At 40.9% G+C, this 14393-nt stretch overlaps 1 protein-coding gene across 3 annotated transcripts in view; it reads right to left on the reverse strand.

Annotated features, from left to right (window-relative positions):
- CCDC88C (coiled-coil domain containing 88C) overlaps positions 1-14393 on the reverse strand; it is a 108055-nt gene that overhangs the window by 59036 nt on the left and 34626 nt on the right. For all 3 annotated transcript variants that reach the window (XM_074908550.1, XM_074908548.1, XM_074908551.1), the window contains one exon: positions 2487-2556. In XM_074908550.1, the coding sequence (XP_074764651.1) occupies positions 2487-2556 (70 nt within the window). The remainder of the gene's footprint in view (positions 1-2486; positions 2557-14393) is intronic.

Here is a 14393-nt window from a genome sequence, read left to right on the forward strand (position 1 = left end):
ACAGGACAGAAAACCTGGAGGACAAATTATTCTCCTATGGCAGACTCTATCCTTGGTCACTTGCAGTGAGGAGTGAACAGACACAGGACTTCCAAGCAAACAGTTGCTGCTCTGGCTTTGACAAGAATTAACTCACTACCACATGTGTATGACATGCAGACATGTATGTCATTGTATTTTTATGCACAGGTATGTAAATAAGTGTTATATCTTAAACTGTGAGACTCAGAGGTACTCAAATACTTGTAGTTTGGCTACAAATACATATAGTTTGTTTAAAAACATGTTTGTAATTTGGTCTGTTTAGCAGCCTGCTTGACAGAGTCCACTGGAAGGCAGTGCTGAAGGCCAAAGGAGTCCAGGAAGGCTGGAGATTCTTCAAGAAGGAAATCTTAAAGGCTAATGAGCAGGCGATCCCCGTGTGCTGAAAGACAAGCCAGCAGGGAAGACAACTGGCCTAGCTGAACAGAGAGCTTTGACTGGAATTCAGGAAAAAAAGAGAGCTTATGACCTTTTGAAGAAGGGACAGACAACTCAGGAGGACTACAATAATGTTATTAGGTTATTCAGGAAAAAAAATTAGAAGGGCTAAAGCTAAGCTAAACCTTAATCTGGCTACTGCTGCAAGAGACAATTAAAAAAACCCCTTTCTATAAATACATTGACAACAAAAGGAGGGCTAAGGAGAATCTCCATCCTTTACTGGATGTGGCAGAAACATAGTGTCAAAGGATGGGGAAAAGGCTGAGGTACTTAATGCTACCTTTGCCTCAGTCTTTAATGGTAAGATCAGTTGTTTTCTGACAACCAAGCCCCCGAGCTGGAAGACGGGGAACAGAATGAAGCCACCATAATCCAAAGAGAGACTGTTAGTGACCCGATACACCGCTTAAGACACACACAGGTCTATAGGGCCGGATGGGATCCACCCAAGGGTACTGAGGGAGCTGGAAGAAGTGCTCACCAAGCCACTTCCCATCATTTATCAGCAGTCCTGGCTAACCGGGGACGTCCCAGTTGACCAGAGGTTTGCAAATGTGACACCCATCTGCAAGAAGGGCTGGAAGGAAGATCTGGGGAACTCCAGGCCTGTCAGCCTGACCTCAGAGCCAGGGAAGGTTATGGAGAAAATCATCTTGAGTGCCATCACACAGCACATACAGGACAAGCAGGTGATCAGACCCTGTCAGTATAGGTGTGTGAAAGGCAGGTCCTGCTTGACAAACCTGATCTCCTATGACAAGGTGACCTGCTTAGGGGATGAGGGAAAGGCTGTGGAAGTTGTCTACCTAGACTTTAGTAAGGCCTTTGACACCATTTCCCACAGCATTCTCCTGGAGAAACTGGCTGCTCATAGCTCAGATAGGCATACTCTTTGCTGGGTAAAAAGCTGGCTGGATGGCTGGGCCCAAAGAGTGGTGGTGAATGGAGTTAAATGCAGTTGATGGCCAGACACCAGTGGTGTTCCCCAGCTCAGTATCAGGGCCAGTTCTGTTTACTATCTTTATCAATGATCTGGATGAGGGGATCGAGTGCACCCTCAGTTTGCAGATGACACCAAGGTGGGCAGGAGTGTTGATCTGCTTGAGGGTAGGAAGGCTCTACAGAGGGATTGGGACAGGTTGGATCAATGGGCCAAGGCCAATTGTATGAGGTTCAACAAGGCTCTGTAATGGGTCCTGCACTTGGGTCACAACCACCCCATGCAACACTAGAGGCTTGGGGAAGAGTGCCTGGAAAGCTGCCTGGTGGAAAAGAACCTGGTGGTACTGGTTGACAGGCAGCTCTATACGAGCCAGCAGTGTGCCCAGGTGGCCAAAGTGGCCAATAGCATCCTGGCTTGTATCAGAAATAGTGTGGCCAGCAGGAGCAGGGAAGTAATCATCACCCTGTACTCAGCATGACTGAGGCTGCACCTCAATTACTGTATTGAGTTTTGGGCCCCTCACTACAAGACGCTGAGGTGCTGGAATGCATCCAGAGAAGGGCAGTAAAGCTGGTGAAGGGTTTAGAGCACAAGTTCTTGCAAGCAGCAGCTGAGGGAACTGGGGTTGTTTAGCCAGGAGAAAAGGCTCAGGGGAGACCTTATCACTCTCTAACAACTACCTGAAAGGAGGTTGTAGCAAGGTGGGTGTCAGTCTCTTCTCCCAATTAACAAGCGATAGGACAAGAGGAAATGATAGGACAAGTTGCACCAGGGGACGTTTAGATTGGCTATTAGGAAAAATTTCTTCACTGAGAAAGGGCTGTCAAGCATTGGAACAGGCCGCCCAGGGAAGTGATTGAGTCACCATACCTGGAGATATTTAAAAGAGGTATAAATGTGGCCCTTAGGCAGTGTTAGGTTAATGGTTGGACTCAATCTTAAAGGTCTTTTCCAACCTAAACAATTCTATGATTCTATTCTAATTTAAGAAAATAAAACAAATACAAATTTCATTTAGCATTTCAGAGGAGAAGAGTGAAGAACCCAACAAACTACTCACCAGAAAGAGGATCTTTGCCAATCATTAAAACATTTGGTAAATTCATTACAATCAGCTGCTGGAGGACCTCCTAAACAAAAGAGAACAACAGGCAAAGTTCAGTGTGAAGGAATCCCAATCAATCACACCACAAAGAATACAGAGCTCCACTGCTTACAAAGCTTTTAACATACTGGCAGGTCAAAGGTCACAAGAGGAAGCCCCACTTGAGAGAGAAATCACTATTTGAAGATAGCATCAGGTTGCACAGCTAACATACACTAATCGCTTCTTTTAACAATGGCCAATATAGAACTTAAAGGGTCCCATGGCACTAATCAGAATAAATGTGTGGCCATGCCAGGCACACCAATCAGTCATGCCTTTACCCCAAGCATGACCTGTATTCATTTGATGTTCAACATACAGCTGCTGTCATGTTTCAGGGCATATAGATGCAGCTGGTTCAAAGGTACCTAAGTCATTCTTGTGAAGTCTGAGTAATTCAAATAATTGGTCAAATTATTTCATGAGTCTGAGATTTTAATGACGGTTTGGGGAAGTAGGTGTGGGGGAAAGCTACTGAATAAGCATCTGGCACTGCTCAGAGAAACTGGATTTAAAGTTCTAGATTTGTCTGCATTGTTTTTAAAGGGGAGTAAAACAGATTTAAGTATGTCATAAACCTTGTTTAAAGGTCATTTTATTTTGGGGGAGATGAGGGAAGGGAGGTGCATTGCTTGGTCAGGTCCAACAGTTAAATGTCAGCTGCCTGAAGCTACTCTGAAATGACAGAATGGACCTAAGAGAAAGGAAAGGCTACAAACCCTGGGGCAGGCAAAACGCTTAAATATAGAAAAATAAACACATTGTAAAGGGAATGCTGCATAGTAATACTGTCAGCCATGCACCCCAGTAACATACAGAGCATGGGAGTACCAGCACTCATTTGTGATGACCTGAATAAAGAATTTTGCAGACAAGTATTTGTTTCACATAAAAAGCCTATGAGGAAAATGGTTGTGCTATTAAAACACCATGCTGGGATTCAGGAAACAAAAGTTAGCACATACAACTGTACCAGATGTTTGTCAGGTGCCTTTTCCCTGCCTGTCTCATTTCCCAGTCCACCTCTAGGCCACCGGGAGGGCACATGCATTGATACTTGCAGAGCATTTAGAGCCAGGGGAAGAAGTACTGCTGCCAAGCACAGAAACACACTTCCTGAAACAATCACCCATTCACACAAACACTTCCCCTCCAAGCTACCCCATTGTTATTTCTCTGCTTTCAAAGTTACCATACGAGGAAAATTAAGCTGGACTGAAAGAGGAAGTATTTCACTGAGCCTGTGGTATTTGATAAGTAATCAGAGCGGATATTCTTAAAAAAAAATATGTTTTGGACATATTTCATTTCTTTTTCCTCTGATCCATACCCAAAACATATTCCTCAGCAGTTTCCCTTTTGGATAAAGTAGAAAAATCTCAGTGTCACTGCTTGATGGGGGTTTTGGTGCTGTTAAGAAAGAAGGCTCTACAAACCTTTATGCAATGTGAAGTTTGGCTAACGCAGACCAAGCATTCGCTGAGTCATTAGACAAATACTTTTTATAGTTTGTGCATTTGATACACATTAAGCAAAGTTTGTTTGCACCTGCTACCAAAACAGGTGCAAAACCCGCTGGTTTTAGCAGCACATGGCTGGACTGCAATATCTGCTATGACAATGCAGCATGGCACTGAGGCTTTAAACAAAAAAACAGAATTTACATATATCGAAGTACTGAGCTTTAACCAGCAATTTCCATGGCAAAAAAAGAGAAAGAATTGTGCTTCTAGTCACCCAGCCATGGAGTGGCACTGAGGCAGGAATGCATAAGGAATTTGTGTTGTCTTTGTGTAATCATCAGATCGCTAGCTATTTAACTGGCAGACACAAAAGACATTACAGCTAACCTTTATGCTGGTAACATTCCCATGAGCTCCTTCTGTAAAATTATTTGAGTATACCATCCAACATAACCCAAAGTGAATGCCCTCGTGGCTGTTTGAATTTAGTATTTTCTGGCAAGAATCCGACAGTCACCGAATACATGCAGAAATGGCCCCAAGCATGCGAAGAGTGATTTCTTAATTGAGATTGAAAGATTCAAATTGGTGCAAGAGGTGATACTCTGACCTGTTTATTTTTAAAACAAATTATTTAAACAGATAACGATCTTTACTGTTCTAAACGCCTTCTCCTTCAGATTAGTGCTTATGATGATAATACTTAGCTGTTAGGCAGTGCTGCTCACCAGTAGATCTCAACACTTTATAAAGGAAGGTCAATGTAATTGCCCTCCTTTTTCAAGATCAGGAAAGTGAGTCAAAGAAACAAAGTTATTTCAGTTTAATAAACTATCTGCTAACAGTGATGTACCAATGAACCCTCCACTCGCACAGCAAGTGTGAAAAAACGTGTTAACTGTAAGCTCTTACACTGACACTGATTAATTTAGCTCACATTTTGTCCAGACTAAAACCACAGAAAGTTAGTAAGGCTCAGCTGACACCCAACAACTGACTCAGTAGCTGGGATAATGTGACTGTGTCTCAGGTCTACTGCTTAAAATCCCACATCTGGAAATACAACCAAAGTCCCCTCCCCTAAGAGCTAATCAGGAATTCTTCAATTTCTATCCACTTACCAATATTTTCTTGTTTTCCTTATTTGAAGCAGCAATAACACAGATTAACAAGTAAAATGCTGTGCCTCAGTCTGGCCTCTTTGTTCCCCTCACATTTTACCATCCCACCCTGAAGGCCCTGCAAAGTCAAACTCAGGCTTCAGGAGGGGAGCTGTGCTCTTACAGCCTGTGTGTGAACTGGCATGAAGGGATAACGGGTTCCACGGACCTGACTGTCTCCCAGGGTACAACCATGCTGGACACTGGGTTAACCTGGACACACCGATGAAGCCCAGCCAGCAAAAGAAATGGTAGATAAAACGCAACATTTCCCCACAAGGACAGCAAGTTAGCGTATTATGTAAAATGGTGCTGTTATACTTGAAATCAAACACAGCTGTGAAACACCTCAACAGATGCAGAGATGGCATTTATGTGTCCTGCCTCAGGCAACCGGCATGGCAAGGGGCAGCACACCCAGGCAGGAGCTGCTGGAGAGCAAAGACGGGTTTTCAAACACTTTAAATAGCCTGCAAAACCCTATAGTACTCAGGAGAGCAATCGTACAAGCAAAAAAATCTAATTCCTCCCGTGAACAACCTTTTAATCATTTTTACAGCACAACAAATCTTGGTTAAACCGTAAAGGTTACAGCAAAAACATATGGTAACAATCTCTCTGATTATTAGAACAATTAGGGTCTGGAACCTGCCAGCTTTACACCTAGACCATTAACCAACTTGGAGGCCAGCTACTGCAAGTCAGGAATCACCTCCTTCAGACTACAGTTTGCCTCTTTTTTTTTGTTGCTAGTGAGATTTCCACAAAAAAATAAGGTTGGTATTGGAAGTGTTAAGGAATTCAGTTAAAAACACAACCCCGTCGGGCCTTGGTGCAACATCTGTAGATGTCTGAAACGCTCCTCTACTGAAGATTAGGATATTTTAAGCTTGAAGAGATTTGTTCAAAATCTCAACTCTTTTTGACAGTAGTGATGGTTGCAAGAATGGATGTTTCTAGTTAGCAGGTGAACACCACTACCGCAAAAATACAGAGACCAGCAGCCAAGTCTTTATCTACTGAGTTTGGGGGTCTGGCTCAAGTAGTATAAGTCCACAAAGGTTTCTGCATGCTGAGTTACATGACCCCATGAGCTACAAGCCCTCGATAGGGAGGGCCTTTTAAGTGAAGGTCAAACTGGATGTTCAGTCCTTGATCACTCCCTCTCCTGTCCTTGCCTGCAATGATGTGGAGCACGAAGCAGGCTGAGAAAACCCCGGCAGATCTGAGCAACAAGAAGGCTACTGCCTAAGCCAGAGGTAAGTTTTGCTAAAAGCAGCTAGGCACTCCAGGACTGGTACCCCAAAGATTCAAAAACATTATTAAATTACCTAGAAATCATGAGGTTAAACATAAATAAATAAAAGCTGTGTTCTCATTAGAAGCCTTCTTGCATCTAAGCCCTTGCTGTGCACTTGCTTCACATTTGCAAGTTCTTTGCAATCACTTTGCTAAGAAAGGAGCTTTAAAAAAAGATAAAGTCAAATTTCCCCCACATTGATTCTAACAGTCAAAGGCTTTAGGAAAAAAATCAAGACACATATGAGATTCAGGATAAAATTCTAAGCAGCAAGTTAAGCTTATTAAGAGCATGAGCAAACATTCATTCCCTCTACCTAAAAGTTTCTAATTCATTTCTGGAGTGCTGAGGCACATTTTATCTACTCTTTCTATCCTTTCAAGATCACACACACCGGATGTTTGCTCTCTGCCTCAGATCATCAGAAGAGATGTAGTGGCAGCTCTCACTCTAAAGTCACCATGGTCACATATTAACGTTTTATTTACCTGTAACAGGGTAAATGGGCCCCTTGTAATTTTGTAGAAACAAAGTCTTCTTGGGCCACACTAGACTTCAGTACACATTTGCTTCTTAAAACTACAAGTGCAACAGCATGAAATAAAATGGTCTTAAGGTATTATTCTTGGCTTCATTTTTAAGTGCCAGTATAAGCATGCCAACCGCGCTCGCAAAAAACACATTGTTAGGAAAGCAGTAGACAAAATTGTCCTTTCCATGACTGAGAGACCAGGCAAATACAAGCTCTACACAAAAACTTCCCCCTGCACTGCAGTACAACACAGCATTAATGTAGAGTAACTAACTACTAGCTTCTCATGCAGAATTAAATTAACCTCTTCGTGAATCCTAAGCAAGAAGCAAGTACTAAATAAATTATGTAAGAAGAACGGCAGTCTACCGGCCATTGTAATTCAACACTCAAGCCAAGCAATTCCATTTAAGTATATTGCTTAGCTATAAAATGCTAATTGCCCAGCTGACTGGAAGCCAAATGGTGCTTTCCTACTTAAAATGCCCATGAGGAAAAACCATCACCAGCTTTATTTATACCAGCAAGCACAAGCACTACCTAGCCAGGGCATCTGGCTTACATTTCAGCAGCAACTCAGGCCAATGGAGGAAAAGTTCAGCAGAGCCCTATCTATGCAGCACAACTGACATCTTTCTCCGATAAGCTCAGTATGGATCTGATCTCATAAACATCCTTGGAGTGGGAAACATTTGGTGAAGGAGATACTACATGCTTCGATAAGGTCTCAACAGGAGTCAGTGGCCATCTGCACCAGCTCACAGCCTCCCAGCAGCAGTACGGGGTGGCAACTTTGCCCCTACACATCTTAAGGATGCTACCACAAAGACAGGCTGGGAGCTGTGTTTCCCAGGCAAGGTGCACTCCAAGTCTAAGGGACAACTGAACTCAAGCTTTTCTGGAATCGGAACTCTAAGGAAAAGTGAACACTCAGGCTAATGAACAAGTTTTTAACATTTCAACATATTTTAAACAGCAAACTGAGACACAGGGTTGTATTTTACATATGATTTTTCAAAGTTTCCAGTTTTGTTTTAATATGATGAAAACAAGTTATTATGCAGCCTACAACAGAGAGGTTATTTTAAAGGAAAAAAATATTTGTCTTCTCATATAAACTTTTTTTTAAACTATAATTATCTGACGAGTTATTAATTGTGTCAGGAAAATAATTTATAGCAAGATTCTGTAACCCGTAAAACAGGGTCCCACAAAAGATTAGACAAGATGAAACAAGTTATTGCAGGGGAATGACAAGGAAGTGAAACACAAACAGGTCTTTTATTGAGACGTTTTCCATGTACACCTTACCATGCCATCAAGCCTGATGACAATGTGCATGTGACTCAGTACTCATTGTCTCCCTGCCAACATATTATATACATGACAAAATTTGATTAAGAACTTTGCTCATCTCCACAACAATTATATTTGTTATGTAACTGACTAGAGGATTAGCTGTCTTTAAAGGGATTTTTTTTTTTCCTGAAAACCACCAAATTACAAAGCACACTTCTAAAGACCCTTCAAGTGGAAACCCAAAAGCCACTAAAATAACTGTTGCCTCATCTGCTGAAAATAATCATTTCTGACAATCGTAGACTGATCTCAGTGGGAGGGGATGTGAAGGAATCATACCTAGTCTTAGCTACATTTAGCCTGTGCAGGGTGCAGATAACCCATCAAACAACAGAAATATACTCAATGTAGGAGTATTATTTTTTATAAATGTACTTTTTTTTAAAAAAAAAAAATCACATATATACAATTTGACTAGCACATAATAGAGTATCATATAAAAAAACTAGAAAGGACCCAGACACAATCATCCACCCAATTCATTGTTATGGCTCAGGTTTTGTTATCTGTATTAGAGGAGTGCAGAAATCCCATTCAGGAGCAAAACCTCATCTGCTGCAAGATGTACAAATACATAGTGAGACACCCCTGGAACAAAGAGCTTGTCATGTATATATGTGCAAGCCATCAGTAGGGTGATGAAAAAATAGTAACAAGAAATGAAGGAAATGAAAATAAGATTCCATGGTTATAATGTGATCCATTGTGCACACTGTCACTGCTTTATGAACTGGTTAAGTCAGCTGCTCCAGGCTGGCACAGAACTAAACCACTCTGGATAGCAGAAGGCAAGGCAAGCAAGTCCTGATAAAAACATCTGCTTTAAGATCAATTAAAACTGTTTACAGTGCACACTGTTTACATCATATAACAAAAATTCTATGTATATTTAAATAAAGGTACTTTTAGATATGTAAAAACTATTTTAGGACACAATTAATTCTACTTCTAGCCCAGTGGAACAAATAATGAAGAAGCTGCCACTCCCACACACACGAGTTGCAGAGGAAATTTTTTTTTTATATCAAACTAAATACAAAAATGTACATTTACTTCTAAAGTATGAAATGTTCAATGGCTATGTTAACAGCAGATTTCCTACCCTAGTTTCACTGACTCCAAGATGAATCACTTATGTTAATACAACATACAGCTCTATGGTTGTGCCTAGTGGCAATATTGATTTGACTCAGAGAGGAGAAAATCCAATTGTGAAGCACTGTGTTCTCCTGCTTTTATTGCCAGCAGCACCCTTGACTAATTTACCTACTTTACTGAAAATAAAAAGCCTATTGATTTATCCTCAACTTCCCTCCAAATCATGTATAAGTGACTTCACATGTTTGTAACAGTATCCAGACAAATTACTCGACTTCTATTTTATTTCACCTTAGATTTGTCCTGGGGTGGTTTACGCAGTAACAGGGAATATGAAATGTGTAGTCTTAAAGGCCTGTCAATTGACATTACAAATATAACCAGCTAAAATGCAATCCATCTGTTCAACATGGTTACAGTTAATCTGTGGTGGTCTCTAAGGACTGTAATAATTTAGCCTAACACATTAAAAAGAAACACCACAGGCCATCAGAACAGACTTGAAGCACTTCTGAATTCTCTGAAACTCAGCAGCAAGCACACTCATTTGTTTTAAAAGGAAGCCAGTTTTCCCATACATGGTTTGAGCTTATTTTGCTGGAATAATAAAGCCAAAAGTTTTCCCATCGAACTCTAAAACTGAGCAAGTATATTTTAGTTTTTAACACTGAAGCCTGTGACCAAAGTACATTAATCACACAGAGCTCTGAGGTACAAACTCTGCTCCACTGCCCTTGTTCACTGGAGTGAAAATATTTACAATATTAAAATACAGTTTGCCATTAAGAAACAAACACCAACCCAATAAAAGCATTTCTAGGAAGATTATCTACAGCATATGGTGACTTTTGGGACTTATTTAGAGGCTCAGAGTTAGAGATCTGCATTGCAACTTCAACACTACAATGAGTCTCAGTGTCTGAAAAAGCACCAAGAACTACGAAGCAACCAACCACTGGAGTGACAATCATAATGCAATGCCTGAAAAAGCAGAAGCCAAGTGTACAGGAATACAAAGGAGTTAGAGATTGGAAGACGCGGGAATACCAGTTACACATCACAGCAATACTGCATTCCCAAAGATCAATAGCGAACAGAAGCTACGTAGTATAAACGTACACACATTTTGCATTTTTGCCAGTATCAGGTAATTTATTTGTATAAAAGCTGTTTGAAAGAGAATGATGCATCTTAGGAAAAACTGTAAAATAAACTGTTAATTCCAGAAGGGCAGAGCAATTGTGACAAGAACCATTTTGAGGTTCTCTAGTACAAATATTGAAAAGTCAAATCAAAGCCATCAAAGTTTAAATAAGAAAACAAATTTGTGAAAGTAGAAAAAAATTAATAAAGGGGAGGAGACACACACACACAGAGGAATGGGATACTTTCATGATTTCTAATTAATTCCTTGTTATGAATGTATTTTAGTAGCAAACAGAAAGCCTAACAGAGGTGATCAAGTTTAACGTGAAGGTACAAGTCAAAATTTCATCAATGACTAAGGGTAACAAAAGTAAAACAAACATCCAGGTTTACTGTTACTAATCTGATACTCCTAGGTCCTGTTTAGAGCAGGAACTTGCCAGTAATTTTCAATCTACCCCTCAGTCCCAAAAAGAAACAAGCTGATTTACCCTGTCACTCTTACTAATGCTAAGTAACATCCTACTGTCTCAGTAGCTCTCTTGATTGCCACAGGGTCAGCTCACAGAAAAATATTTCTCATTGTTAGCATATGGTACCATGCCTCTTCACTACATCCAAACATCCTCAGAGTTGCTCAGATATAAAGTAGATAATGCTTAGAAACAAGCACAAACTTGCTCAGCTTTCCAGAATAATACTTCCTGAATAAACAAGATTTAAATTCACATTACACTGGTAAACCATTTTGAGAAACTTGGATGAATGGTACTGGAGAAGTGCAGAAAACGACACCTAGAAATGGAGGAACAGTAAACATATGGACAGCATTCAGGCAGTGATGATCAACAACAATTTTATGGGATAAAACATGTAGGTTATTGGTTTACACGGCTCATTTTGAAATGCATGAAAATCTTTCAGTCTGTAATTTAGGAAAAATGGTAATCCTGAAACAATTTTTTCTCCCAGTAAAGAAAAGGGTTGTGACAGTGCTTGAGGAATACTAGAGAGAACTGAACAACTGGTCTGTTAGCACTCACCCTATTTTCTCTCCCCAGCCCCCTAAAATGTATATAAATGTGAAGAAAAAAATTAAAATCAATTAAGTTTAAATTAAACTGATTAATTTCCAAAAGCTTATTTAAAGATTTTTAACCATGAGTTTCCAACAAGCTTAAACCTTCTTGCGCTTGGGCAGCTTACGGGCAACCTAGTATTGAACAACAAATCAACGTTTCAGAAAGCACGCAAACAGTCACTATGCCATCAGTTTATGATTTAACTTCAACAGAGGACAGCAGCATAGGCAAGTGAGGTCCTTGTAGCATTTGCAGACAGCCATGCAAAAATCCATGTTGGATTTACAGGAGAGGGAAGTTTTCAGCTGGTCTGAAGGGAAGACATAGCAGGTACAGGGACAAGCTATCCCACCCTGGAAGGATGCCTGACCAAACAGTAAGATGCTATGGGACAAATGAGGTAGCTGGGGAAGTACAGGGAGGGAAAGATTTTATTGATACTGTCTGTGGGTTAAAACAAAGGAGCTCACACATGCTACTCATCTGATTATGTTAGCTGTTTTCTCATTCATCTCCTGCAACAACACGACCTTCTCATCACTCGGAGCTCTCTCTTACAGGCAAACTCCTGTTACAAACCAGTTACCAGGGGCACTAAAATCTTAAATACCAATAATGTGGAGTCCTTGCAGTTCAGGCATGACCCAGTCAAATACTCTTAGAAAACTTCAAGGGGTATCATTTCAAGTTAATGTTATGAGCTTTCCAATTATTTTGAAGCAGAATTTATATCCAACGTCATTACCTCAACATGTCACTGCATTATCAGTATCATCTAATTTACCCAATATCAACAAGGTCAAACACCCAGACAGTCCCTAGTCAGATTTGCCACTGTAGCAAATTTTTTTCTTAAGGTGGGTAAAGGGAGAAGCTTCAAGTCAGACCAGATGGTTCCTCCATGCACAAATGTACAGTGGTGTTTATAGCTAGCAGATTGCCCCAGGCAGCTAACATGCAAGGGGTGCTTCTTGCACTGTACAGGTGGAGAGGCTGCAGTAAGTTTTATGTGGCTTTCCCAAAGCAACCCAAGCACTCTTGTGAAAGAAAACACTCCCAGCGTTTACTGTGTCAATCACCAGTTTTACCATTAGCACTGTGCTGCAGTTATAATAAGGAAGAAAAAAAAAAAAAAAAAGACAGACAACCACAGAAACTAGCAGTGGTAAAAGCTAATAGTGAATAAAATGGGAGAGGGCAGGGAGATGAAATGGGGGTCATGTCCTCAAAATAGCCTCTGGGCCTCTCATTGTTTCCCTTCTGGATTTTCTAGGCTTATTTGTTTTCAGTTGCAAACAACCTTTCTAAACTGCAGAATTACTGAGTCCCCCTTGGGATGCAGTTACTACAGGGAGGAGACACAGCCATTTGAGTTGATGCTTGACTATTCACAGAGTTTACTACCAATAACTTGCACCTCGACAAAGCCAAGTCAGGCATAACCCCGAGGCAATTACCGTGTCAGGCTTTCAGGGAGAGCCTCCCTGGTCTTCCCAACTTGTTACCGAGGAAGCTCCTCCTCATTCCCACCCCAAGACCTTTCACTGGCATCTGACCCCTTTGTAGACTGCCAGCCCGGAGCTACCCCGACAAGAAGGGATGCTGCTTCGGGATGCTCAGCCCTCAGCAGCTGCCAAAGACTAGTGGGTCCAAGGGGGTACCTGGGGCATTCCCAGTACATCCTTAGCGCTGGGGCTTGGGTCCCATCCTGTGCCATCCCCATCTCAGCCAAGTTCACTCGTTGCCCCCACCCTTCTGGCATCACATAGTAAGAGAAATACTATGCTCTAGCAGCAACTGATGTACATATATGTCTCTATACACACACACAGTTACATGTATACATGTGTTTCCATTACTTCTCCCCACTATTACTTCAAATTACTATACCTGCTCAAACCTGGGACAAGCAAAATCCTCTGCAAACACCATTAGATTTGCTATACATAAGACTGCCCCACGTTCAAGCATTCAGAGTTCCATGGCTTAGCAACAAGAGCATTAGTTTTACTACGCAACACACAGCAACAAGCTGGCTTCTTAAACACACAACACTGAAAAGTCTGCAAAAATTATAAAGAAAAAGTGTGACACTGTGTACTTGATAAAATTTAAGGTTAGTCTTTCGGGGTCAGGAAAATCCAGTTACTAAAGTTACTCTGAGCCTGAGAAATTATACGAAAGAATTAGCTGCTCCCACACTTCCTTTAAAGAAAAAAAGAGTGAAAACTCAAACACTTTTAACAAATAAGGAAAATCACAACACAATGTGCTGTGTTACATTAAAATCTTAAATCTGCAATCATTATATCCTCCCTTATGAGTGATGCATCCTATACACCCTTACAAACCTCAGTCACCTTCCACACCCTATTTCACACATGTGCAAGAGAAAAAAAGCATTAAAAGTTCATGGTGAAAACCCACCAAGCCACAATGAGTCCACAATTCATGTAGCAGTTAACATCACAAGATAACAAAGATCTCCTTACTGTTGCAACTACACAGCAGGGGTAATATTTCATATTCAAGAAGAATTATGGCAAAAAAGATAAAAGAAAGGAAAAAGTCACTTCCAACATCTGCCACAATTTCACCTATACACAAAACAGGAAACAGTCAATGTCCCCGTGTGGCAGCTGCTAGGCAAAATTTACTTATCAATGGGAATCCGGGCTAT

Source organism: Athene noctua, chromosome 6, assembly GCF_965140245.1.
Source record: "Athene noctua chromosome 6, bAthNoc1.hap1.1, whole genome shotgun sequence".
In the NCBI taxonomy this organism is placed as follows: domain Eukaryota; kingdom Metazoa; phylum Chordata; class Aves; order Strigiformes; family Strigidae; genus Athene; species Athene noctua.